Below are 26,862 nucleotides of genomic sequence, written 5' to 3'. Positions count from 1 at the left end.
AGATTGGGTAGATACAAAAATGACCACGATGTTGATGTCATGAATTTGACCATCATAATAAATAACAAAATTTTTTTACTCATCTTTGCCATAAAAACCTATTTCATAAGTTTAATAAAAAATAAATACGATAATATTATACAAAAAATAAATACTTATTAATCAAATTTAAACAAGGGAATAACAAGAAGTAATTATTTACTTACTTGAACTAAATTAGTTTGTTGGGCCAATATTCCAGCTTTTGTTACAACAACTACGAACTTTCTTCGAGCAAACGTATAAAACAACTTCAAATTTTTAACATCAACAATCTTCTCCTCTGCATGCAAATCTTCAGTTCAAAATTTAACTTGGAAACCCTCTTCATATCATCTTCATTTTATAGGAAAACTCTACCATCAGATATGAAACGTTTTTCAAAATGTTGGAAAAGATTGGACATGACTACACACAAATAAGAAAAACGTTTTTTTGTTATAACCATGCTTTTGGAAAATTCAGCCCGAGATTCTACATCCATTTTACACAAACTCTTCCATCTGATGGAAAAGACGAGACAATTTAAGAAAAAGTTCAAATTGACAAGTTATTTTGGGATTCTCAAGATAAAAATCATTACAATTTTCTCGATTTTTTTAAATTTCGACTTGACGACCATATTATTTCCTTATTTTTTTTATCCAACGTCCTTAATTTAAACCTAATTTTACCTGCTTGACAGTTGCTGACATGGCAAGCCTATAGGGTGAGCTTTTGCCTTGTAGGCCCGCCATGTTAATGAAGACATGTTCAATAGGGCACGCTTTCACCACATTTACATTAACACCCCCAAATCAACCTATTTCCTAATTTTTTAAAAAATCGGTCCAATTCCCTAAATTTCATTTTAAATCGACATATTTGCCTAATTTATCCAATAATTTTTTACATCAAAATAAACATGCAAATTTTATATCAACGTCGCAAATAAAGTCTTGACTCAATGATAAGATTGAAATCCTAGAAATTTTATGATTTCAACTCGAGGTTAATTAATTAATTGGAGTTGAGCTAGTTATTTAATTTAGTACTTATAATGATTGATTATATTGAAATTGGTAAAACTTCAAAAAAAAACATTAAGGTGAGAGAAAAGATTTAATAGAATTAAACATTTGGATGTGATACCAACAGACTTAAAACTCACACAAAATTAACATTTACTCGTATATTTTTTTGATTGGATTAATTTCATTTTAAAATATTTCTTTTCATAATTGTATTTGTATATATTATTATTTAAATTGTTATCAGAAATCAATTGATCAAAATTCTTTTATTTTAGGAAAATAATTATATTATAAAATTTGAATCCAAAGCATATTAGTGCTAATTCTTTATTGATGTTACAGTTAAAAAGTGGATTAGAGAAGTGTAATATTAGCATTAAGAGGGGGGAGTAGGTCAATACATGGGTTGTGCTGATCCAGATTCAGTCCAAAGAAGAGAAATATTTAATGCTTTGGTCCAAGGTAATTTATTGGGTCCAAAGTAATCCAAGTTGCAAAAGAAAGTACTTGTGATGGTAAACCAGCTTTGAATAGATGGAGACTCCTATGGGCTTGTTTGTGGATGCAAACAAATGGCTATCCTGCATCAGGGCTCTATGAAAGTTCTGAAAACAACCCAAATTATGGCACCCTAAAAGCTTAATGAAGACAAAAAAAAAAAAAAAAAAAAATAGTAGAAGGGGATTAAAGCTTAGGTTGTGCATTTAACAGGGTAAAGACTGACATTTTCGGAAAATTAATTAATAAAGTTGGAAAAGTGATACAGAATTGGAAATTAGCTATGATTTTGAATTTTAAAAATTCAATCTGAAATAATTTTAACTGATATTTTAATTGTACATTATAAAAGAAAAACTAAAAATGCTTTTAAAGTTAGAATTACCCGTATTCCTCTCCAACATTTAAATAGGAGGATAAAAGATAGAAATAAAAACTTAAATACTGTTAAACCCGTAAGTTGATAGTGGAGAATAAAAGGTTGATGACAAAACATGCAGGGAATTTCAGCCACAAATGATGTATACTTAAAATAAATTTATATAGTTTTAGTTATTTATTGAGAGAAAGGTGTGCTTGAAAATTTTCTTCTTTATTTCACTTCATTTTCTAAATTCGTAAAGTAGGTAAGATATGAGACTGTAGATCATAGCTACCCATTCTTCTATTTCATGAATCTACCAACTTATCAATCGAGTTCAATACTTTTTAAGTAAAATCTGGAATTTTCAAGACTATTGTGATTAGGTAAATTAGTGTTTGGAGAATTTTATTCCTTATCTAAAACTTCGGAGAATAGTTGGGGGAGACAGACCCAACCCCGCCTCAATTTTCTTTTAAATTATGGGATTTTTTGTAAAAAACTTTTTTTTTATTATAAAATTTGCATCTTAGTTTTTAGGGCTTTTAAATTATTCAATTTTTTATTTCACCCAAAAAATATTATTCTATTATTTAAAAATTTTAAAATATATTTAACCTCTCAAAAAAATTCTTAATAAATTTAGTGCAATAAATCTGATAAAATTTTAATTATACATTGTTTATTACTTTTATCTTAATTCTTTTACATCTTTGATTAAATTAGTTATTTTATTAGTAATATTTTTATTCTATGCTTAAAAAAACTAAACTATTAATATATTTATTACAAATTAGATATTGGATTTAATTATGTAAATATGTATGGTAGTTTTTGTGTATACCTATTTTCTTTTAATTAAGAGATTAGATGCTAAAGTTTAGGAGATAATATTTTGGTTTCTATCTTTGTATTTTACTGTGTATATATGTTCTTGATTTTGGGAGGAATGAAATACAGAGAAAATTTCCACAATTCTTGTTATTTTTTCATGGTATCAGAGCAGGTTTTGAACGTGTAAAGTTTTGCTAATGACTGGTGGGAAAGGTGATTCCGGTCACAAATTCGGCGAATGGGTGGTTGTGCGAAAAATGATTTCTCCGTACGGTATAACCTCGCTTGATAATCTTGGACTTGCAATCACTCAAGTACAATTGAAAGGGGAAAACTATGAAGAATGGGCTCGTTCTTTCCGAACGGCGTTGCGTGCTAGGAAAAAGTTCGAATTTATTGACGGATCGATTAAAAAACCAGATGATACATCAGACGACATTGAAGATTGGTGGACCATTAACTCGTTGCTAGTTTCGTGGATTCGGAATACCATTGAACTAACTCTTCGATCCACCATATCTCATGTCGAGGTGGCTAAGGATTTGTGGGATGATATTCGAGAGAGATTTTCAATGGCCAATGGTCCAAGAATCCAACAACTCAGATCTGATCTTGTAGAATGCAAGCAAAAAGGATTGACTATTGTCAATTATTTTGGAAAATTGAAACTGATATGGGATGAATTGGCGATTTTTGATCAATTGCCGACTTGTAAATGCGGGAATTGTACTTGTCAATTATCAGCCGAGTTGGAAAAGCGACGAGAAGAGGAAAAAGTTCACCACTTCTGTAATGACCCAAATTTAAGGTTATCGAAACAGTGGTTTCGGGACCACAAATTCGATGAGGAAAATTTTATTTTTCTTATATTTTTATGGTCTACAATTTCACAAAATGATTTCGTGAAATTTTCGTTTGAAAATTTCGACGTTTGGGCACTCAATTTAGTCAAAAGGACTAAATTGTAAAAGTGCAAAAGTTGAGTTCTACATGTTAGAGGTGTCCAATTGTTATGAAACTTTAAATTGGAGGTCCTTATATGGTAATTATACCATTGGTAACTTGGTAGACAAAAATGGACATGAGATAAGTGAAATAGAAAATTTTTAAGTTAGGGGCAATTTGGTAATCTAGTAATTAAAATGAATTAAAAGGAAAAAGATGACAAATTATGCTCATCTTCTTCATATGAACGAAATCAGCAAGGGGAAGCCATAGTTAGGGTTTTCAAGCTTCCAAGCTCCATAGTAAGTGATCCCAAGCCCGCTTTTAATGTTCTTTACGTTTTGAGATCTCGGTAGCTTAATTTAGCTTATTCTAGCAATAATTTAACCTAGGGTTTATATTTGGAAAAATACCCATAGGTGAAAAGTGTTTATTTTGATGTTTTATGATAGAATATGAAGCTAGAAATTATGTTAAACAACTTTTGCTAAGCGATTTTAAGTGAAAGCAGTAAAACGACATAATCGGTAAAAATACCTAATGTTCATAAGTACATGTTAGAGTGGGAATTTGATGTTGCCATAGAAGGGAAAAATGTTCAGCATGTTAAAAAAAGAATAAGAGATGAAGTTTAATTTCCGAGCCTTGGGGCAAAATGTAATTATGTAAAAGTTTAGGGCAAAATCGTAATTTTGAAAAAGTTAGAGTCGAGGGCTGTTTTGATGAATGTGAGTATTAAATAAGTTAAATTTGCTATTTTAGATCAAGAAGTACGAAACTCGAGGTTAGACAAAGGGAAGAATAAAGTTGAAGACTAAGTTGGTGAATTTGGCTATAATTGGTACCGAGGTAAGTTTACGGTAAATAAATGCAATATTTCAATATTTATTATTAATGCTGTTAATTTCCAGCAATTATGAATTTATTTTATGAATTTATTTGATGATGATCCAAGCATGAAATGATAGAGAATTAAAATTTAAAAGTCCCGTTGATACATAAGGATGGTACTGGATACGAATGTCATGACATTTGGGTAAAGAGATCCCATGTAAGACCATGTCTGGGACATGGCATTGGCATCCTTAAGATCATAAGAGGTCCCCTGTAAGACCATGTCTGGGACATGGCATGGGCACCGAGACGAGAGGTCCCATGTAAGACCATGTCTGGGACATGGCGTTGGCACCGAGATGAGAGGTCCCCTATAAGACCATGTCTGGGACATGGCATGGGCACCAACATGAGAACATCCCATGTAAGACCATGTCTGGGACATGGCTTTGGCATGTTATTATCAGAAGAGACCCGAGTATCCTTATTATTCCAATGTAGCTCAACGGGCTTGTAAATGAATCATGTTCATGAAAGTTCAGTTTAAAGCATAAATGGCAAGCTCAGGTAAGTTGTAAGACTTAAGAACTTATTATACTATCAATTGATGTTCAACGATGCAGCAAGGATTGAGTAAGTTATGCACACAAGTATTCTAAGTAAACAAGTAAGAGAACTAGTATGAGATTAACTAAAGAGTAAACTAGAGATATAGACATTGAGTTTAATTATTTAAGTTAAATATTGTTATTTATTTGCTAGTAAACTTACTAAGCTTTATGCTTACTTCTTTTATTTCTATTTCTCTTATAGTATTGCAAAGCTACTTCAAGGATCCTAAAGAAGTCGGAGATCGTCCACACTATCAACTACAACTGCTCGGTATTTTATATCGAAACACGTTTGAGTTATGGCATGTATAGGGATTTAGTTATTTTGTATGTTTGTAATGATGATTTTGCTAATGAGTGATGTGTAAGTATTTGATGATGTATGGTTATTAAAATGGTTAAGTATGAAGGTATTTGTTGTTATAAGAGTCTAGGTGATAAATTATGTATGGAAATCATGAAAGGATGAAATTTTGCAAAGAAACAGAATTCAGGCAGCAACAGTGACGTGACTTTGAAAAATCACCCAAGATAGTATAAAATTAATTAGAGGGTGAATGATATATGGAATTAAAGCTTGTTGAGTCTATTTTCATGGAAAAATAACGGTGTAGCGAAAGGAATTTTATATTTTAAGATATGTGAATTTTCGTGAGACAGGGTCAGAACAGTTTTTGGTGTCCCCTGTTTTGAGTTTAGAAAATCATTAAAAATTGTACAAAAATGGTTATGAGTTATAGCTTATATGTATAGATTTATCATTGAGTTTATTTTCTGTAGAAACAAGTAAGAACTTCATATGAAAATCCTACAGTGAGAAAACTTATTTTTAGTGACTAGAGGTCAGGGCAGTCAGGTGGTGAAACAGGGGAGACTTTAACTAATAAACTGTACTAATTGGCTGAACCAAAAATTCTAAAAATTTTATGGTGAGTAGATATATGAGTCTAGTTTCAGGGAAAATTTACGGAATTAAATTTCAAGTTCTGTAGCTCAAGTTATAATTAATTTAGTGACTACTGCGCAATTGGACAGCTTTGCTATAAATAGTGAAAATAATTTGCAAAAGTAAATTTTTATGCTCCGAATTAGTAAGATAAGTTAAGTAATGTCTCGTGCTCGACTCCGGCAACGGTCTCGGGTAAGGGGTGTTACAACTTCCTTATGGGATTGGATGGGACATATAGCACGGTTAGATCCAACATCTTGGCTAACGATCCGTTGCCATCCTTGAGCAAGGCTTATTCGATGGTTAGTTAGGAAGAACGAGTGAAGACCATATCTCGTGAGATGGAAGATTGCTCCGATGTGATGGCTATGGCGGTGCAAAGTCGAGGCCGTGGAGAAAGTAAGGAGAAATGGGGGGTTTGTTCCCATTGCAAACAACCCAGACATGATATTGATAATTGTTTTGCTATTATTGGTTATCCTGAATGGCGGGGAGATCGACCCCTAGGAACTATGAAGGGTGGAAGCCGTGGCAAGAATTTAGGCCAACGTCAATCAAACGGTCGAGGACGAGGGGGGCAGTGAGCTAATACTGTCCGGACCCACATAGGGGGAGTATCATCTTCAAATGCTAGCACTGATGATATTGAAGCAAACACTTTGCCTGGGCTTAGCAATGAACAGTGGCAAGTTTTGCTCCAAACCTTAAAGGGTATGAGATCAACTACGACTGAGAAGATGACGGGTAAGAAATTGTCTTGGATTATTGACACAGGAGCGTCAAATCATATGACGGGTAATCTAAAATTTTTACATAATATTCATAAAATTCCTAATTTTCCCTTTGGGTTACAGGATGGGAGTGAATCTGTGGCTACTTTGGAAGGATCTGTTGCTATTGGAGGAGATTTATTGTTGCGAAATGTTCTATTTGTGCCGAATTTGACATGCAATCTTATCTCTGTGTCACAACTTATGGAAAATGATTCTTGCTTTATCTAGTTCACTGAAAAATTATGTGTTATACAGGACCGTACCTCGAGGATGCTGATTAGAACAGGTGAACAAAGGGATGGACTCTACTACTTTCGGGAAATTCCAAGGATCAAGGCAATGAGGGTGACTGCCGGTAACTCGTTATAAATGTGGCACAAGCGGTTAGGTCATCCATCTATGTAGATGACGAAACTTGTTTCGAAGGTAGATAGAGATAGTAGGGATGAGATTTTGAATAAATGTTGTGATGTGTGCCTTCGAGCAAAACAAACTAGAGAAGTTTTTTCTTTAAGTGAACATCTTGCAGTTGATATTTTTGAATTAATACATTGTGATTTATGGGGTCCTTATAACACTTTGTCTACTTGTGGAGCATCATATTTTCTGACAACAGTTGATGAGTTTTCAAGGAGTGTGTGGATTTTCTTGATCCACAATAAATCTGAAGTACCTTCAATGTTTAAAAATTTCTTCACTATGATCAAACGACAATTTGATAAACAAGTAAAGATGGTACGTAGTGACAACGGGAAAGAATTTACTTGCATGAAGAATTATTTTGTGGAACATGGTATTATTTTCCAATCTTCATGTACCGGCACTCCACAACAAAATGGGAGTGTCGAAAGAAAGCATAGAAACATCTTAAATGTTGCGCGTGCTCTTAGATTTCAAGGATCACTTCTTATCAAGTTCTGGGGTGAGTGCATTTTGACTGCAGGTTACATAATTAATCGAACTCCCTGTTCGGGTTTAAATGGAAAGACGCCATATAAGGCTCTCTATGGTCGACAACCAGATTTTGGTCACATAAGGATTTTTGTATCTTTGTGTTTCGCTCACTGTAAGACTAGGGATAAGTTTTCCAGCCGAAGTAGAAAATGTGTGTTCATGGGTTATCCTTATGGGAAGAAAGGTTGGCGTTTATATGACTTAGAAAAACTGGAATTCTTTGTCTCTAGAGATGTTGTTTTCTTTGAAGATCAATTTCCTTTTCCTACAGCTTTTGCAAATCAGTCCATGATCGACACAATTGGACTCCCTCAAAGTGAAGGACTTGACGAGGCATGGAATGAGGTAGCGGTTTCAAATGATAGTCAAGCTACTGATGTAGATGAGCAGCAGTCTGAAAATGAAAGTAGCGAAACTGATACTCAAAGTGGTGAAGAAGAGTTGGGACGTGGACGGCGTTTAAAGTAGTCCTCAGTTCGGTTACGGGACTTTGTCATACACACCATTCAGAGGAAAAGTCCATCCCTGAAATTCTCCCCTCCACGGCATTCGCAAGGTAAGCCCTATCCTATAGCGCATTATGTGAATTGTGATAAATTTTCTGTGCAACATCAGAATTTTCTTACATCCATTACCGCAAAATGAGAGCCAAAATCTTATTATGAAGCTGTTAGAAGCAAAAAATGGCGTGATGCCATGTCTAGTGAAATCGAGGCTTTAGAAAAGTAAAGAAGTTGGGAGATTGAGGATCTTCCGAAAGCGAAAAAGGCACTCGGATGCAAATGGGTGTATAAAATAAAACATCACTCTGATGGCTCCTTTGAACGATTCAAAGCTCGTCTTGTGATTCTTGGTAATCATCAAGTGGCTGGAATTGACTACACCGACACATTTGCACCGGTTGCAAAGATGGTTACTGTTCGGGTTTTTCTTGCTATTGCAGCAGCCAAGCAATGGGAATTACATCAAATGGATGTGCATAATGCTTTTCTACATGGGGATCTTCAGGAGGAAGTTTATATGACGATACCATCCAGATTTCGAGTAACACAACCGGGAAAAGTGTGTAAGCTTCGAAAATCTCTTTATGGGCTCAAGCAAGCGCCAAGATGCTGGTTTGCCAAGCTTTCGACAGCCTTAAAAGATTATGGATTCAAACAATCGCATTCGGATTACTCTCTTTTTACCTTGCAAAGAGATACATCTCAAGTCAATGTTCTCGTCTATGTTGATGATTTGATTATCTCAGGTAATAATCATGAAGCTATTAAGTCTTTTAAATCTTATCTCTATGATTGTTTTCATATGAAGGATTTAGGACCCTTAAAATATTTTCTTGGGGTGGAAGTTGCGCGTTCTCCATAGGGGATTGTTTTGAATCAACGCAAATACATTCTTGACATCATCTCAGAAGTTGGACTTTTAGGAGCCAAACCATCAAGTATTCCTATTGAGCAGAATCATAAGTTAGCTCTTGCTACATGTTCTTTTTTAAATGATCCAGAACCGTATCGTCGTTTGGTTGGACGACTTATTTATTTATGCTTCACAAGACCGGAGCTTGCATACAGTGTTCATATTTTATCTCAATTCATGCAACAACCACGCATTGATAATTGGAATGCAGCGCTTCGAGTTGTTCGTTTCTTGAAAGGAACTCCGGGTCAAGGAGTGTTTTTGAGTAGCAAAAGTGATCTGCGGTTGTACGGTTGGTGCGATGCGGATTGGGCCGATTGTCCGTTGACAAGACGATCACTCACAGGATGGTTGATTTTCTTGGGTACTTCTTCGGTATCTTGGAAGACAAAAAAACAACACACGGTGTCTCGATCCTCCGCAGAAGCCGAATATCGATCCATGGTTGTGACCACATGTGAGCTCAAGTGGTTAAAGGGATTATTAGGTAGTCTTGGAGTCTCTCATCCGCACTCAATAACGCTTGCTTGTGATAGTCAAGTTGCTCTTCATATATCTCACAATCCGGTCTTCCATGAGCGTACCAAACATATCGAGGTGGATTGTCATTTTGTTCGGGATGAAATTCTCCAAGGCAATGTGAAACCTACCTATGTTCCAACAACGTCACAACTTGCGGATATATTTACCAAGGCTCTTGGTCAGACATCTTTTCGTTCTCTCCTTTGCAAGTTGGGCATCCGTGATCTTCATGCTCCAACTTGAGGGGTGTATTGGAATTAATTTTGTAAATATGTATGGTAGTTTTTGTGTATATCTATTTTCTTTTAATTAGGAGATTAGATGCTAAAGTTTAGGAGATAATATTTTGGTTTAATTAGGAGATTAGATGCTAAAGTTTAGGAGATAATATTTTGGTTTCTATCTTTGTATTTTACCGTGTATATATGTTCTTGATTTTGGGAGGAATGAAACACAGAGAAAATTCCCACGATTCTTGTTATTTTTTCATTAGATATTACTTATTTTACTTCTTCTAAAGTAATTATAAATTTATGTTTTTTTTTCCTTTTAAATTGAAAGTATTATACTATTTTCATATACTATTGGTATTTTAAAATAATATTTAAATACAATACTTTTCCTGTAAAATCATCGACAAAACAAGCTAGAACATATTTAGATAGTCTAGCTCATCTTGTGCAAATAGGGTGACAGAGAGTAAATTATTGTATTAGAAAACTACGCTAGGTTCAATTCCCAGGAAAGATTGGAGGGGTCATAGGCGATTCCGCTTAAAACCCAACCTCCTAGGTAGAATCTTCTTCCAATGTAATTTAATATAGCACAATATATCACTACAAATGTACCCTATAAATATTGAAAGAAGAACAATAAAGAACATCGAAATTTTAACGAGATTCGACAAATTATACCAACGTACTCGGGCACTACAAAATATATTTCACTGTGAGAAATTATAAATAGAAAGAGGGGAAATTTGTCTTATGAATGAAAAGAAACTTTTTTGGATGATTTAAAGGTGGAGAAACCACCTCTAGTTATAATAATACAAGCACTCCACAACCTTGTTTTTTTTTAGATATGGGATTGTGTTATTTCAACGTCTAATTCATCTAAGATATTTTTATTATAAACAAATAAAATATTTTATTCAAAATTGTTTTTCTTAAAAAAAGAAGAAGAAGCTTTTAACAACGGATAATGGGTTTATAAATTATGGATGGATTCTAATATTAGCTTTGCTCTTATTCGACTCTCAAAACAAAATTTTAGACTTTAGTCCTACCTATATTACTATTGGATAGAAGAAAAGTGGGAGGAAAGGAAGTCCCACAACAGTTTTCAGCTGATTCTATATCAAGGTTTTCCCCACAAGAACATGCAATGTGTTTAGGTTTTGGTTCTGAAGAAAATATTGATTTAAAAATCTTTATTTCAACAACTACCATTGTGAATTTGAAGTCCACATAAATATGTCCAATTACTTAGCAGCAATGGACCCATAAAACTTTCTTTTTATGAGCAGAAATTTTCCTTAAATACTCTTTCTAGGTCAGATATCTATACAAAACATTAAAAATGCACCTTGGAAAAGTAATGTGAGGAAATGAAAGTGAAGCATTCATGGTCCACAGTGTATGAGATGACCAGAATTTATTGCTAAACTTTAATGTAGACATGTGGGGTTACTTTGTGACTCAATCATACTCATTTAGGTTATGCAAAATTTAATTATAAAAATACTCACACTCACATTATCATAATTGCCTCAAATCTCATCATATCTCCCACATCCAATGTCTTCTCTTCCCTAAGGTTTATTTGTTATTTTAAGACTACTTTTTCACTGAGAATAACTTTTTGAATAGATGAAAATATTTTTATTTTTAAACTTTGTTAAATTTCATATTTATTATGATTTAAATAATTCAATTTTCCGTTTGATAAAAATGAAATTCTATTTTATTGGTATTCTAATAATATAAAAAGTAAGACTTACCAGATGTATACATATTCAATTATTAGTTTAATAATCACAAAAAAAAAAAACACAAAAGAGTTGAATTTTATTGTTATTTTCTTTTAGACTATAATTATGGTTTGAAATTTTTATTGTTATGTATTTTAATTATTAAAATAGTTAATATATTTACTCTAAAAATATCTAGTATTTTTTAATTTTAATTGTGTTGAATAATATTACTTAACATTAATTTTAAGAAATAAAATTAGATTACTTAATTTATTTAAAAATATATTATGTAGTGAAATAAAAATAAACATATAAAAAAATATATTTAAATAAAATGGAAGTTTGGTTGAAATCCCAACACATTAGTTTTTATATAAAATGTAAAAAAGAAAAAAAGGCATTGATGATGAAAAACTGAAACTGGATTGGCGGAGTAGAGGAATATGTAAAGTGAACAAAAATTGAGGAAGAGGGTTGGGTTGGGGTGCCCCCACAGAGTTGCTCCAATGCGTGCATTTGGAATTAGGGCTCTGCAAACTACTCACATTTCTTGCTATCCCTTCACCTTTTTAATTTATTTTCTTCACATAATACTTATATTGCATTTTTAAACAGTGGAGTAGGAAAGTAATGTGAAATGTGAACCGTGAGTAAGGATCGGGAGATCAAGTGAGGGGCCTCCAATTCACTTTTTGTTGTTGTATTTATTGTACAATTATGCTATTAAGACATCATCCAAAAACGGAAAGCAAGTTTGTCATGCCCTAATTCCTACACACATGGGGTGTGAATGCCAATTTCATTTCTCCAAACTCTAATCCAAGTACCTAAAACCATATTGGTGAAATGGTATAAAAATGATGTTTTCTGATTACGTATGAAATGGTGTCTTCAAATTAATTTAATTAATTGTATCACCCCAAAATGTGTAGCCTCCTCTCTTTTTCAACATAATGCTAGATTCATTATTTTCAACTACAATCTTGTTCGGTTGGATTCGATTTCTTTCATGAACCATATTTTCTAGTTAATCAAGTTGACGAGTACTATTTTATCTTCTTAACTCAATTTATTTTTTTAAATCGAGATAACTGAAATGAAATTCAAATCGAATAAAATTGTTCAAGTTAAATTTAAAATTAAACTTGTCAAATTAAAATTTTATTATAATATAACTAATTTCATATTAGAGCACATAAATTTGAAACCATATATATTTGAAAAAAATTCAAAGCAAAATAAGGAAAAAAATACTTTAGTATGATAAACTTGAATAATTAATTAATTTATTCAGGTCCTAAAATTATTATTTTAGAATATTTTGAATGTTTAACTTTCTTTATATATTCTTTAGATTTTTAAATTTTTTTATAATTTTAAAAATATTTTTGAACTTTTTAAAAATTTTTATTGAGTGAGAGACCAATTTGCTCAGTTTCAAAATTCACAGGGGCTAAATGAGTATTTACACAAACCTATTATTTGAGTTATTCGAATTGTATTCAACTCGACTCGAATTCGAAACTCGAATTACTTATTCGAGTTAACTTGAAAAAAATCAAACAACTCGAAATACGATTTTTTTTTCAAATCTAATAGAGTATTGCTCACCCCTAGTTAATTGTTTATCTTTTTAGAGAACTCCTACAACGAGAGAATCAATCATTGTTATAGGTTATGGATACCCTGATTTCGAATAAAAAAGGTACAACCTGAAATTGAATAGCACGTATTATTATTATTATTATTATTATTATTATTATTTTGGTATACTCATTTTATGGTCAAGTCGAAGGTAATACTCAAATAATTTTTTTTTGATATTGTCGACTTCAAAATTCAAACTTGATTAGAATCCGTTTTTTGGGAGTAAATAATAGGTATTGTATATATAGATCGATAGCTGCAATAAAGAAGAAAAGAGTAGGTTTGGTATACACAAATAGATACTTGCAAAAGAGAAGAAAAGACTATAGTAGAGAGGCATATCCCAAGAAATTCTAATACAAACATTAACGTGTAGCATAGGTCTTGGCTATATGGGTCAGGTTTTTGTTGTTAACAAAGTGAAATCAAAATCACTATTCCTTTGCCATGATATATATATATATATATATTCATTCTTAAAAGACAAGGATTTTCCTCCAACAGGGATGGATTGTCTGAATCGACAACTGTATATGTTTCCATTGTTTTTCAGTAATAATTTGAAATTTTAAAACAACACCGATTCTGTTAGTTAGGAAATAACATAAATAATAGTGGGGTTATATAAATCATTTCAGATTATAAAATATAACTAAAACCCACCCTCCTGTTTTTTCTTCAATTATTTTTATTTCTTTATCAATGATTATTATTTTTATCTTTATTTTTCTCCCTAAAATGTAATTTTTTAATTTGGTCCTCTTATAAATAAAGAAATTATAAATTAATATATAGTGAATGTAACTCCCCAAAATTTTAATTTTGGGTATTGTGAATATATAATACAAATATTTGTTAGCTTTAGCGGTTATGTATTCTGGGAGTATTTGGGAGGTTCCAAGTTCAAGTTATGTCTTTGGCAAAATTTTTTGGATTTTTCTGAGTAAAGCCTTAACTTTTTATAATAGGCTTTTATTTAAATGTTTGTAAGTGTTCAATAGAATGAGCTTGTTGGTCTAGTGGTTAAGTGGAATGTTAGTATGCTGGAAGGTGGGGGTTCGAATCTTTATGTGTGCAAGGGAAAGTAATTTTTTCTTGGCTTGGTAACTGAGAGATTGAGTTATAATTGATAACTGAATAGTGGGTGGTTGAGATAATGTGGGTAGTGAGATTTGAGTGAACCAGTTTCCCCAAAAGTCCTCTTTGTAACTGTCCTCTGCTAGGTTTTTTTTTTCTTTACCTTTCTTTCCTCCATCTTTTGTCTCTATAGCCGAATTTCTTCTCTTTCCCCACTCCTTTTGTTTTCTTTATTTTTGCAAATTGTCTCTTTGGGTACAACCATCGATTTCATCTGTTTCAGTAAGTTGGGTAAGCGTGTTTTAGTTTCGGCATCCTTGAATCGATAATTAATGGAATTATTTTGTGTTCAGGAGACCCTTAGGCAGCTATGGATTCCAATCGGTGCCGAGGAAGTGCGATTTCGTTATTCTGCGTTCAAGGTATGAGTTGTCGGAAATATTTGGGGATGGTCTGTTCTTAATAATTCAGTTTGGTATCGGTTTAAGTGATTGAAATTGGTTTTTGGATGGTCGAAAATAGGTTTTGGAGTGCTTGGGGATCGTTTTAGCTTCAATTGAAACCAGGTGTGTACCCAAAATGCAAAAAAAAAAAAAAGATTCGACGAAAAGCCGAAATTGCTTGCTATTTGGACAGCAGCAGTAGGCTACCTTTGAAAAATCATCATAAATTGTGAAAACCGAATTAGAGAATGAAAAAAATATGGAATTAAAACTTATTGAGTCTAGTTTCCCATAGAAGAAACGATGTAAGTAATGAAATTTTAAATCGTGAGGTATAATAAACATTGTGAGACAATGTCAGATTGAATTTGGGTTCCTCTGTTTTAACTTTGGAAAATGATCAAAAATTGGAAAAAAAATAATTAGGGGTTAAAATTTACATGTTTAAATTATTAATGAGTCTATTTTCAAAAGAAACAAATGGAAACATCATCCAAATTTTGTACTAAGAGATAATTAATTTTTAACAAAGAAGGGACAAAGCTGTTAGACAGCAGAATAGGGGTAAGTTTGAAAATTTTACTGTACTTATTGGCTAAACCAAAAATTCTGAAAATTTTATGGTAGAAAGGTATTTGAGTCTAGTTTCAAAGACATCAAGCGTATCTTAATTTGGAATTCTGTAGCTCAAGATATAAATAATTTAGTAACAATGGCTCAAGTAGACAGCTTTGAAGGAACATATAAGTAAATAGTGAAAATACATATGAATAATTAACTAGCACGAGTTACATTAAAAGTGGATCATGTGGCCAAGACGAATTTGGGCCGAGTGGGCCACATGGGCGTGTGAGCCCATTTTTCTGAAAAGTTCTATAAGGTTGCATGGCTCGCCCAAGTCGACTGTGGACCTACTGTAGGGTCGGTAAGCTTTACTTAGACCACTATATGTGTGATCTGTATGTCTGACTTCTATACCGAGCATGACTTATGATATCTGAATATATGTACTATTAATTGCATAATGGCATGACATATTTTGTATGTTGCATTGCATCGGGATGGGTTGATGATATTTGGAGGAAGTGTCTGAAAGGCTATTAAGCCTGTTATCTGGCAGCTCAGCTGCAACCTTCTGATTATGTGTTGTATTTCAATAACATGGTCTGTAGGGATGGGTGGGTTGATTTAATCATCACATGGTTTGTAGGGTTGGACGGAGATGGTGTGTAGAGGTTGGTGGGTAGGATTCTGATTTACTGTATCTGCATTTTGTATCTGATATGGGCCAAGGCCCTAATGTATTTCTGAGACTGTATCTAAATGGGCTAAGGCCCAAACTGATTCTGTGATGGGCTAAGGCCTTACTGCATATTTGAAACTGATTCTGTGATGGGCTAAAGCCCTACTGCATATTTGATATTGATACTGTGATGGGCTAAGGCCCTACTGCATATTTGATACTATACTGAGATGGGCTAAGACCTAAACTGTTACTGATATTGAAAAAGGGCTTAGGCCTAGGATTGCTTTAACTATGCACTGTGATTTGCTATTGTTTGTTTTCTGTGGGATTACTTACTGAGTTTTCGTAAACTCACCCGTTTTGTTTAAATGTGCACAGGTAATCCCCAGATCTAGACGAATCGGTGTGGCGGAGGACTAGGCGATGACCACGGTTTTGGGACTTTCATGGTTTTTAACCCATATTTACGATAATTGGTTTTACTTCTATTCTATTTTTATTGGCTAAGTTTTTGGGTTGTAATTTGACTTTCGGATTTTGGTTTTGGGTTTTAATTATCTTTACCTTATGGATTACAACTGCTAGTAGTAGGAAACCTCGATTTTCAAAAGAAACAAATGTTTTTCCTATACGCACGATTGTTTAATCTGTTTTAAAAGCTTTCGCAAACGAATAGCATTTTGAAACTATCAATTAAATGAGCAACACAATTTTGGAACTAATAAGATATTAAGATAAGAAATTCAATGGAAATGGTTTTAACGCGATGACACGATTTTCAAACACCCTATCGTGTGACATCGCTAGATCCGGCCATAACGTCTGGGTCGGGTTTGGGGTGTTATAGTGAAATTGTACTTTGTCCTTTAAGATAGAAAACTTTTCAATGCAGTCTTCTTATAAACTTTTCAATTGCACTTTAACTCCTATAAAAATGAAATAATTTCTATTTAATCCCTTAAAATGATGAAGTTATAACTTAAAACATAATAAATTTATATTTTGATTTATGAAAAATTGTAATTAAATTTCGAATTTTGTCAAAAGAATTTGTGAATTCCTCTTGCATAATAGATGAACAATTACTGATTCACTCAAAAGTAATTAGACACGTGATTAAAATGTTTAAAATTGTTTTCTTCTTGTTAATGATTACTTTTTGTTTTCTAGGAAAACACGTTAATAATGTTTTATATTTTTCCTTTTTTGATAATTAAGTTATATATAGGGTTTAGGTTTTAATTCTAGTGTTTAAAATTCATTATAAAATTGTCTTCAACTTTTTTTATTATTTAAATACAACAATTATGAAATTTTTATTAAAATGTTTTATTAATTTGTTTCCTATAATTTTATTTGCACAAAAAAAAATACTAATCTATGACAAGTAACTAACACATATAATCAATTGATATTGTTGAGGCGTTTATGAGCTATATCAAAAGTAGTGCCATTGATGATAAGTATTGCTCAAACTCATAAATTTATCATATATTGAGTGGGCAAATTTTGGTAACAAAACTATTGGGTTGTGATCTTTACTTGATATTTTGGACATGTATATGCCTATATGTGATATCCAAATTTAAAGTTAGGTAAGGATAATTTGGTAATTAGGTAAATAAAAGCTAAATTAAATAAAAGAAAAACCTAAAAGTTATCATATTCTTCCATTTTACATGCTTTAGTCGAATTTCACCATTGGAGAAGGGGAAATTTTTTGTTTAAGCCATTTCCTTTTCATGTAAATGAAAACCTATCCTGTTTTTAATAATTTTTATTTTTTAGGATCGTTGCAGTTTAACCTAGCTAACTAGGGGACTAATTTGCAAAATGGTTGAAAATATAGGGTTCTTCCATGAGAGAATTTTAGTTGTTTGTAAAGTTTAATGGAAGAAAATGAATCATTGTTGTGAGTTAAACACTTTTTGTTAAGTGATTTTTAATGAAATTGTTAATTAGGGGTTAAATTGTAAAATACGAAAATTTTGTGGTAAATGTGAGAAATTGTGAAATGTACGGATTGCTATGAGTATATATAATATTTGGCTAGGCTTAGGTGTGTATGAAATTGAATGAATTTCATTTTACAAGCCTAGGGATTAAATTGTAAAGAAGCCAAAAGTATAGGGGCAAAATAATAAATTTTTCATAACATGATTTTTGGATTGAATTGTATAGAATGATGATTAAATTAGTTAAATTTGATTATATAGATCAAGAAAAGCAACCTTCGGAATTAAATCAGGGAAAAGACAAATTAGTGGACTAATCGATCAATTTTTTCCGTACTAATTCGAGGTAAGTTCGTATGTTTAATAAACATTAAATTATATGTGTTTTAAATGCTTAATTAATACAATTGTAATGCTACAACACCATGGAAATTCTCGACTAGGTATCAGCAACGTATGAATCCCAGTTGAACCTTAGGAATAGATAGGATATGAATGACATGTCATTAGGGGTTATTATGTTTTGGATGTTGGTCTCGTACGTCCTATCGGTGGTTGAGTTTTTGGCATGTGTTGAGTTACTTTACAGCTTGTGTGAGCAGCACCGTGTAGCTACGTCTTGACTGACAACTTGTGTAAGCAGACCCAGTGATGGCTTGAGAGTGAGCATTGATATGAGATATGAGATAGAGGTGGTTTTGACCACGTATTGGCACTTAGTGTGCGAGATACCCGAGTATCCGATAGTATTCCAAATGGTTCAATGGGCAAAGTGATGATACGGAGTTATATGAGATTGATGCAAAATAGTAGAAGTATTCATGTGAAATACGTGAAGTAATTCATTTTGATATATTCATACATGGCTAATATGATTGTGGATTATGTGTTAGGCTTTGGGCCAAATAGAGTTAATCTATGTCTTAATTTTGCTTATATAAATTGTGGATGAATGGTAAGTTGTATTTTTAGTTATACGAACTTACTAAGCTTAATTGCTTACTCTATTTATTTTTTCGTGTTTTATAGTGCTTCAAAAGCTCGCTCGGTTTGGAAGTTGTCGGAAATTCCGTCACACTATCAAATACTCATTTTGGAACTTTGAACTTTATGTTTTGGGTAGATGGCATGTATAGGTGTTTTGGCTAATGTAGCCTATATGTCTTGTTGTGTTTTGACCATTTAATTTGGCTTGAAAATGGTATATGTTTGGTTATGTAAATATGTATAAATGACCTTTTGGTATGTGGTGTATAGTTGTTCTGTGAATGCCTTATTTGTGAATTGGTATTTTGGGTACCAAATGGTTGAAATTGAGATGTAGTATGCATGTTGAATTTAGGCACAATGTCTCATATATGAGTTTGACCATTTAGGTATATTTTGAAAGTGTGAGTGGTATGTTTTAAAGTGGTCAATGGATGTGATTATGGATACCATGTTGTATGTGTGGATATTATATGTTATAAACTTGATATTGGTTGGTTTTGAATACTTATTTATGCCATGGTTGTATGTGCATTGTTGAGCTTAGGTTGGTACCACATTGGGTGAGAAATATGGCTTCAAAAATGACCTATTTTTGTCCACACGGGCGTGTGGCTCAAGTCAATATACCTTCTAGTTTTCACACGGCCTAACACACGGCCTGACACACGGGCATGTGAGGCCATTTCGAAAGGTACACGGCCTAACACACAAGCGTGTGACCAAAGTCAGTGAGTTACATGGGGTCGAACATGGGCTGGGACACGGTCGTGTGTCCCTATTTCGAATGCCCACATGGGCTGAGACACACGACCTGGCCACACGGGCGTGCGTCCCCTGCACTTTGAAAATTTTCAATGTTTTCTAAAAATTTCTTGAGTATTTGGTTTAGTCCCGAACCACTTTTAATGTCTATTTGGGGCCTTGAGGGATTGTATTAGGGACTATATGAATGAATTTGAATGGTTGTTAATTTGAATGAGAAATGAATTCAAGATGTATGATTGTTTGACCTATAAGCCCGATAATACTCCGTAACCCTATTGTGGCGTCGAATATGGGTTAGGGGTGTTACAGCTAGTAATACTACTATTGAAAAATTCTAAGAGCAGATGACTTTGCCTACTCAAAACTTCAACAAAGATGTCAAAAAGATGTTTATAAGAAAGAAAAACTATGATATTGCCAAAAGATTTCCTAGAAACAAAAATAAAAGTGTAATGATCAATGAAGAAGATGGAGAGCTTATTGCATTTATTGTTAAAATTGAAAGTGTTGCAACTAACTCTGACTTTAATAGTGATTTAGATGGAGAGTCAAATGTCGAGTTCCTACAAACCTATAAAACGATGCTAAAAAAATAGAAGTGTGTGATGTGAATGTAAAACATGTAGATAAGAACTCCAAGCTCAAGGAAGAAGATTAGAAGTTGGTCAAACAAATTGAGTTGAAGGATACTATGCTTGCTAAAAGGGTTGTTAGTTTAGAGATTGATAAGAAGGATTTTGCGGCTACATAGCCCATGCTAGAAAAGTTCAATACTAGTAGTGGTAAACTTGAAGAAAATCTTGCTACTGGAAAAGGGAGTTTAGGAAATAGTGGCATTGGCTATGTTGAGACGAAGGGAAAAGATGTCATGAAAAGTTTAACAATTTTTGTCAAAACTACCAATAGTGATGATTACGGTGAATACTCCAAAAAGATTGTTTTGATACATGTCAAAAAGAAGGTAATCTCTAATCATTAAGTTATTTTTCATTATTTTGGAGCTCTTATTCATATTAGACCTAGGTGCTTCAAAATGTTGAAAGATCAAATGCGAAAGCAAACAGTGGCAGAAACAGTGCCCACTGCTCTTGGCATTGCTTGAAGATTGGGATGTAATCTTTGCTAATACTTTGGATGTGTGCAAGTCCATATATGATATCCAAATCTACTATGGTAACATATCTTTAAGATTGGTTTGGGTTGGATTAAGCAAATCATCTTCCCTATTTTGAGGTGATTGGATTGGATCAAGAAACTTGGTAACATATCCTAAATATTTGAAGACTTATCCTGGACTTATTAAATATATTCTTTGTGTTGATTTTCTTGTTGTTTGATGAGAAGATTGATTGTGATTGTAATTAAACTTTATCTTAACCAACCTTAAACTCTTATATATTGAAAGGTCTGTGTAGGTAAAAAGTTTGAGAATTTTAGCACTTATTTTATTATCCAGAACTTGTTTTTCAAAGTGCATTTTGTAAGTAACCAAGTGAATCACTTGGTTCACAAATGAAGTTTTTAAGGGAGAAACTTAGGGGAGAGTGGTCTTGATTTTAGGTGCAAGTGATGTTGCTAACATGGTAAGTGGTAGAAATTGTAATCACTTATTGTATGAGGTGTTAAGATAGTGGGCTATCTCTCTGAGTAAGGCCATGCAGATGTAGAAAAATCGAACTGTGTAAACAATTATTTTGTGTTCATTTTTATTCTTTACCGGTGCCTGAGGCAATCAGTACGGCTCACAACACAACTTCTAGCACTAGTCAAACATTATTGCAAATAATAGATCCAACATATATTTAATTTTAGATTTTGTTTTCAAAAAAATCATTTAAATTCGAGTATTTGAATTATGTTTAGGTATGACAGCACTAATCAATAATGGGCTGAAATGAACTGAGCATCTAATGTTATACAAGTTAAGATAGTGGTTAGATGAAAAGAAAATAAAAAAAAAAGTTATAATAATTGAAAATAAGTTAGATTAGTGGGTGAAGAGGACTGAAGCAGATCTTGTTGCATTAAATAATATTCCTGTTGAAATATAAAAAGAAAGGAAAATGGGGCAACTAATCAACTTGAAAAAGATGGGAGCAGGTTATAATTAGCGCTTAAATCATTAATCATACTTTCCTTTACAAAATCCACAGGTTTCAAAAAGAAAAGCCATGGAATATTAGGAGTTTTGTGTTAGTAAAATTAAATATTGGTGTTGAAATTAATTTTATTATGGGTCAAGTCTTGAACACCAAAAGCTACCACATCTTCTAAAATTATATTTAAAAGTGAATAAAATATATGATAAATATATTATTTCATCTTTCCATATATGTTATATTTCAAGAACATAACAAGTAAAATAATTTATTCACATGAAAACATAGTTTATATATTTAAGTGAGGCGCAGACCTGTTTATATGGTTTTAGTCAATATTGAGAGAGGCACTAATCATTAAAGCTTATTTTGCTTCAATTTAGTCCCAAAAAAAATTAAATATAGACTTTTATATTTTTAAAAGTTTTTTTAAATGCATATCTAAAAATTAATATAATTTATTAAAAATATATATAAGTAACAAAAATAACGCATAAAAAGACAATGATAAAAGAATTTATGTTGTAATTTCTTAATAGAAAAATATTGTCCAAGTTGATGCGGAAGAAACAAGCCAACATTCCCACGTGGAAATCTTATGGAAAATTCGTCGACAAAACAGTCCTGTGAGAGACTAAAACGCCACACACACGAAGAAGAAGAGCAGAATTATTGATGGAAGATGGATTTATTTGGTGTACATGAGAAAATATTTTTCATCTTTTATTTTTTCAAGCTCATTCAATTCCATTTTCAAGAAATGGAGGCAAGGACTGGAGATTAGAAGCCACACGTTGGTGAGAGCAGTGAGTGGAGGCGGCGGCCGTCCACTCTTTTAGCATTTCGTCGGAGAAATCCAGGGGAGGCTGATCCGGTGAGGGTGACGAATCAAAACCTTTGCTGTAATTAAGCTCGCTTACATCGCAGAAATCGGAGTTCAAAAGATCCGATAAACAAAACTCTCCCATGTTGAAGTCAAATGTAAAATCCGATGATATATGATCGGTCGTCCCTTCATTCTCGGATTCAGACATTATCGGTAATAACAACTCATTCATTGTTTTAGATTCCCCGTGATCCCCATGATTTGAACAAGTTGAGGAAGGCTTTGGGTCTCTGTTTTGTGTGTGGTGATGAGGGTTTATGAAAACCTTGGAGCACCTTGTCGCCCTTGTCCGCACCACGTGTGTCGAGGAACTACCACTACCATTACCATTAGCATTGCCATTACCAGCAGTTCCCCGTCGAGCCGCCTCGGGTTTTTTCGAAGGAGCGGCGGGTGACTTTTGACGATCGGAAACTCTTTTACTTAAGTTGGTGTTCCAGTAATTCTTTATTTCATTGTCTGTTCGCCCTGGAAGCCTCCCAGCTATCAAAGACCATCTGCATTAACAGGGAACACAGTTATAAACACTAATAAGCATTCAATTGACATCAATCTCAAGATATAAAAACAGACCTGTTTCCCAAGAGTTTGTGGAGTTTGATGATAAGCTCTTCCTCGTCAGCAGATATGTTACCTCTTTTAATATCAGGTCTCAAATAATTCAACCACCGAAGCCTACAACTTTTCCCACATCTCTTAAGACCTATAAAAGACGTGTTTGGGTAATGTTTGTTTCTGGACAGAAATAAGAAGATATAAAAATTGGTGTTAAAATTATACAAACCAGCTCTTTTGGGGAGATTTCTCCAACGACCTTCACCGTGTACTTTGATATAATCTGTAAGAATTTTGTCTTCAAGAGCAGTCCAAGCTCCTCTGTTAAGGCCTTCCTTAGAACAACAAGGACTCCTTCCCATTTTTTTTTTCACACTTCTTTTTTTTTTTTTTTGGTTAATGATTACTTACCTCTCCGTTGTTCTGGGGAGGATAATTTATAGCTGTCTTTCATATTGTCGGGGCTGACGACTGTGGTCACGTTTAATGTACAAAAAACGTATTAATTTATTTAGTATTAGTATTTTAACTACCATAGAATATATTGGGAATGGAGTCGTGATGCAAATCAGTGTGTTAAGGTAATTCTAAAGTGACAAATTATTTTATAAAAATCCGCTTCTTTCTTTCTTTTTTAAATATTATAGATTTATTTGGTTTTAGTGTGTAAAAATTTATTTATATGTATTAAAATAGTTTATCATAACATGACAAATAATTAATATAAATTTAAACTTAAAATTAAAAGGATAAGTAAAACTTTGTAAAGGACAAGTACAAAATAAAATTAAAAAAGCTTTCATTTATTTTGCTCAAAATAGCTCATGTGAGTGGCTAAAAATTGTCAAGTTAAAAATATAAGATTTTCCTCCGGCATAACATAGGTGCAACATAGTTGCCTTTGAGAATGTAATTGTGAGTAAATTAATGAAATATGCTGAATTTTTTAATATTTAAGTAAATAGGTTTTTTTTTCTTTTATATTTATGGGATATGCTATTTTTTGAGAGAGAAATGAAAACACGTGCCCTATAAGACGCGTATTCAAGGCAATAGTAACTTTCCCCCAACTATTACAATTCCAAAGGTTACACCCCAACAACCATAATTTTTTTCCTATATAAACCCTTCCAAACTTCATTCTTTTCAATTCAAACTCATTTCTATTCTTTCAATTCTTAATTGACATAATTGTAAAAAAAATACCCTCAACGTGTATGGGTTTTTGAGTTTGAGCCCTTAACCTTTTTTTTTTTGGATTGACACCCTCAACGTTATGATTTTTTCAAAAATCAGCTCAATTTTAATGGTAAACGTGAGTTGACCGTCAATCAAATCGCAAGTTAACGAAGTAGCCTATGTGGCGTGCCACATAAGCAAAAGGTTATAGATGGCGTCATCTATAAAAACAAACTTGTTTAAAAAAAATTCTTTTTTTCATTTTATTTCCATCTTTGTTCTTCTTCTCTTTCTCTCTTCCCCTATAGCTGTTGTCACTGTTGTGTTCAACCATCGATTGATTAGATTTTCACATCGACTTTTTTATTATAATGTTTGAGAGAGAAAAATCAGAGCCATAGATTTCTAATCCTTTTTTTCCTCTCTTTTTTCTGCTAGATCTAGTAGAATTTAAGTCGACTTTCTTTTGTTTTTCGTTTTGGGTTTTCTTGAGAAGGCAAAACGACAAAGAGGATACTTTGTTGAGCATTTTTTTCTCTTTGTTGGAGGTTTTAGTTATGTTTTGGAAGAGCTGAAGGAGGCTGATTAGCGGATTTATGTCAGCTGAGTTTGATTTGGCTTTGGTATTTCCATGGATTGGACCATAGAAGAGCAAGCTATACTCGAAAATGGGTTACAATAGTGAGTAATCTTTTTACTTTTTCCTACAAACTTTGACAACGATGACGACGCTGGAGATTTTGGGACCGTGATAATGAAATCTGATCTCGAACGCAACACTCGCGGTCAATCTTCATATTCATTTAAGCCTCTGGCCGCGGTAAGCCTAATGAGGGATAAGAGAGATGGATTGGATGTTGATGATGGTGGGGAGAAGGAGGATGAGGATGGAGATGGAGATGAACAATGACAACGATGATGATGCCGAAGATTTTGGGATGTTTATGGTGAGATCAACGGTGAGGAGTGAGAGGAAAATGAGCAGTGGTGGGGGTTGGGACAATGAAGAGTGAGAGGGAAGGCGACAGTGGTTGGGGTTGAGACGTTTAGGGAGAAAGTGAAATGGAGAAAGCTTATTGGAGTTGGAGATGGGCAGACTGCGAGAGCAAAGAGAAAGAAAGAAAGAAAGAAATGTGAGAATGGGTAGGCATATTTGAAATTGGTCAAGCATGCATCTATCTACGGTTGATTGACGATCAACTTACATATCCCAGTAAAATTGGGTTGACTTTTGGAAAAATCGTAATGTTGAGAGTTTCAATCCAAAAAAAAAAGGTTAAGGGCTCAAACCCCAATACGCATAAATGTTAAGGGTATTTTTTTACAATTATGCCTTCTTAATTCTCTCGATAATTTAATTTTAAATGATTCTCTGAATCTTATTCTCTTCGATTTTATTTTATTCCTTATAATTTGTAAAATGACAAATCAACTTATTTGTTTGGATGACAAGTACATCTCCGGCATTCAATTACAAATGGTAAGAAAATATTATTAAATTAATAAATTCTAATTAGTTAATTATTATGTTGTTAACATTATTAATTTTTTTATGTTTATACTCAGGTTGAAGATCATATTTTGGAGACGTACATACATAATTTAAATGTGAGTGCATCGATTGTCATTCATGGGCACTTGCGAGATGTGGGATTCTTATACGTGGCATGCATGCTCGGGGGACTAAATTGGATCTCCCATTTATCAGTGCTTTGGTGGAAAGATAGAGACTGAAGGCATACATATTTCATCTTTCCTACGGTGAGTGTACAATTACACTCAAGGATATTGGTTTACAACTCAGTCTACCAGTCAATGGGAAAGTCGTTACGAGGCTATTGGCGAGTGCGGGTTGAAGTGCAACATGTAAGCAACTATGAACGAAGGTGTCGAACAAGTTTATCGCTAGCTGGATCGAGATAGAATGGTTGGAGGACAACTTCAAACATATCGAGGCCTTCTCGAGTGATGTTGAAAAAGAATAATTCGTGCACGCATTCATCTTGAAGTTGACCGGGGGTCTGCTTATGCCAAATAAATCTCAAAATGTGGTACATTTAAGGTTGCTACTACTACTACTAGTCGACTTGAAAGAAGTGGGACGACTTAGTTGGGGACTACAGTACCGGCGATATTATATCGAGAAATATGTCGAGCGAAAAAACTAGAAAAAGTTAAAATCAATGGTGTCATGCTCCTTCTTCAATCGTGGGCATGGTATCGACTTTCGATTTTACGACCTCGAGTGGACCCTTCTTATTGTTGGATCTAGTACCCTAAGTGTAGTCTATTTGTT

At 33.2% G+C, this 26,862-nt stretch overlaps 1 protein-coding gene and 1 long non-coding RNA gene across 2 annotated transcripts; one reads left to right on the top strand and one right to left on the bottom strand.

Moving 5' to 3' along the window:
• Positions 1 to 3,950: 3,950 nt before the first annotated feature.
• LOC128041947 (uncharacterized) lies at positions 3,951 to 5,638 on the top strand. Its single transcript, XR_008197126.1, has 3 exons — positions 3,951 to 3,992; positions 4,453 to 4,539; positions 5,338 to 5,638. It is a non-coding gene; the product is annotated as an uncharacterized LOC128041947 (long non-coding RNA).
• Positions 5,639 to 22,454: 16,816 nt separating this feature from the next.
• Positions 22,455 to 23,791, bottom strand: LOC105774640 (transcription factor MYB1). The gene is made up of 3 exons (XM_012597200.2): positions 23,617 to 23,791; positions 23,406 to 23,535; positions 22,455 to 23,329 (listed from the first exon to the last, which is right to left on the bottom strand). Exons 1-3 carry the CDS (start codon positions 23,747 to 23,749, stop codon positions 22,684 to 22,686), a joined length of 909 nt encoding a protein of 302 aa, XP_012452654.1. The 5' UTR covers positions 23,750 to 23,791; the 3' UTR covers positions 22,455 to 22,683.
• Positions 23,792 to 26,862: the final 3,071 nt, after the last annotated feature.

This window comes from Gossypium raimondii, chromosome 6 (assembly GCF_025698545.1).
Source record: "Gossypium raimondii isolate GPD5lz chromosome 6, ASM2569854v1, whole genome shotgun sequence".
In the NCBI taxonomy this organism is placed as follows: Eukaryota; Viridiplantae; Streptophyta; class Magnoliopsida; order Malvales; family Malvaceae; genus Gossypium; species Gossypium raimondii.
The sequence above is the reverse complement of the archived record's forward strand: the minus strand, read 5'-3'. Positions and strand labels throughout refer to the sequence as shown.

Bases quoted from the DNA above. Each gene is read 5' to 3' on its own strand.
- LOC105774640 (XM_012597200.2), bottom strand. From the start codon at position 23,749: ATGGGAAGGAGTCCTTGTTGTTCTAAGGAAGGCCTTAACAGAGGAGCT. The intron at 23,536-23,616 runs GTTTGTATAATT...CGTCTTTTATAG, and splicing joins AAATCTCCCCAAAAGAGCTG to GTCTTAAGAGATGTGGGAAA. The intron at 23,330-23,405 runs GTCTGTTTTTAT...CTGTTAATGCAG, and splicing joins CACAAACTCTTGGGAAACAG to ATGGTCTTTGATAGCTGGGA.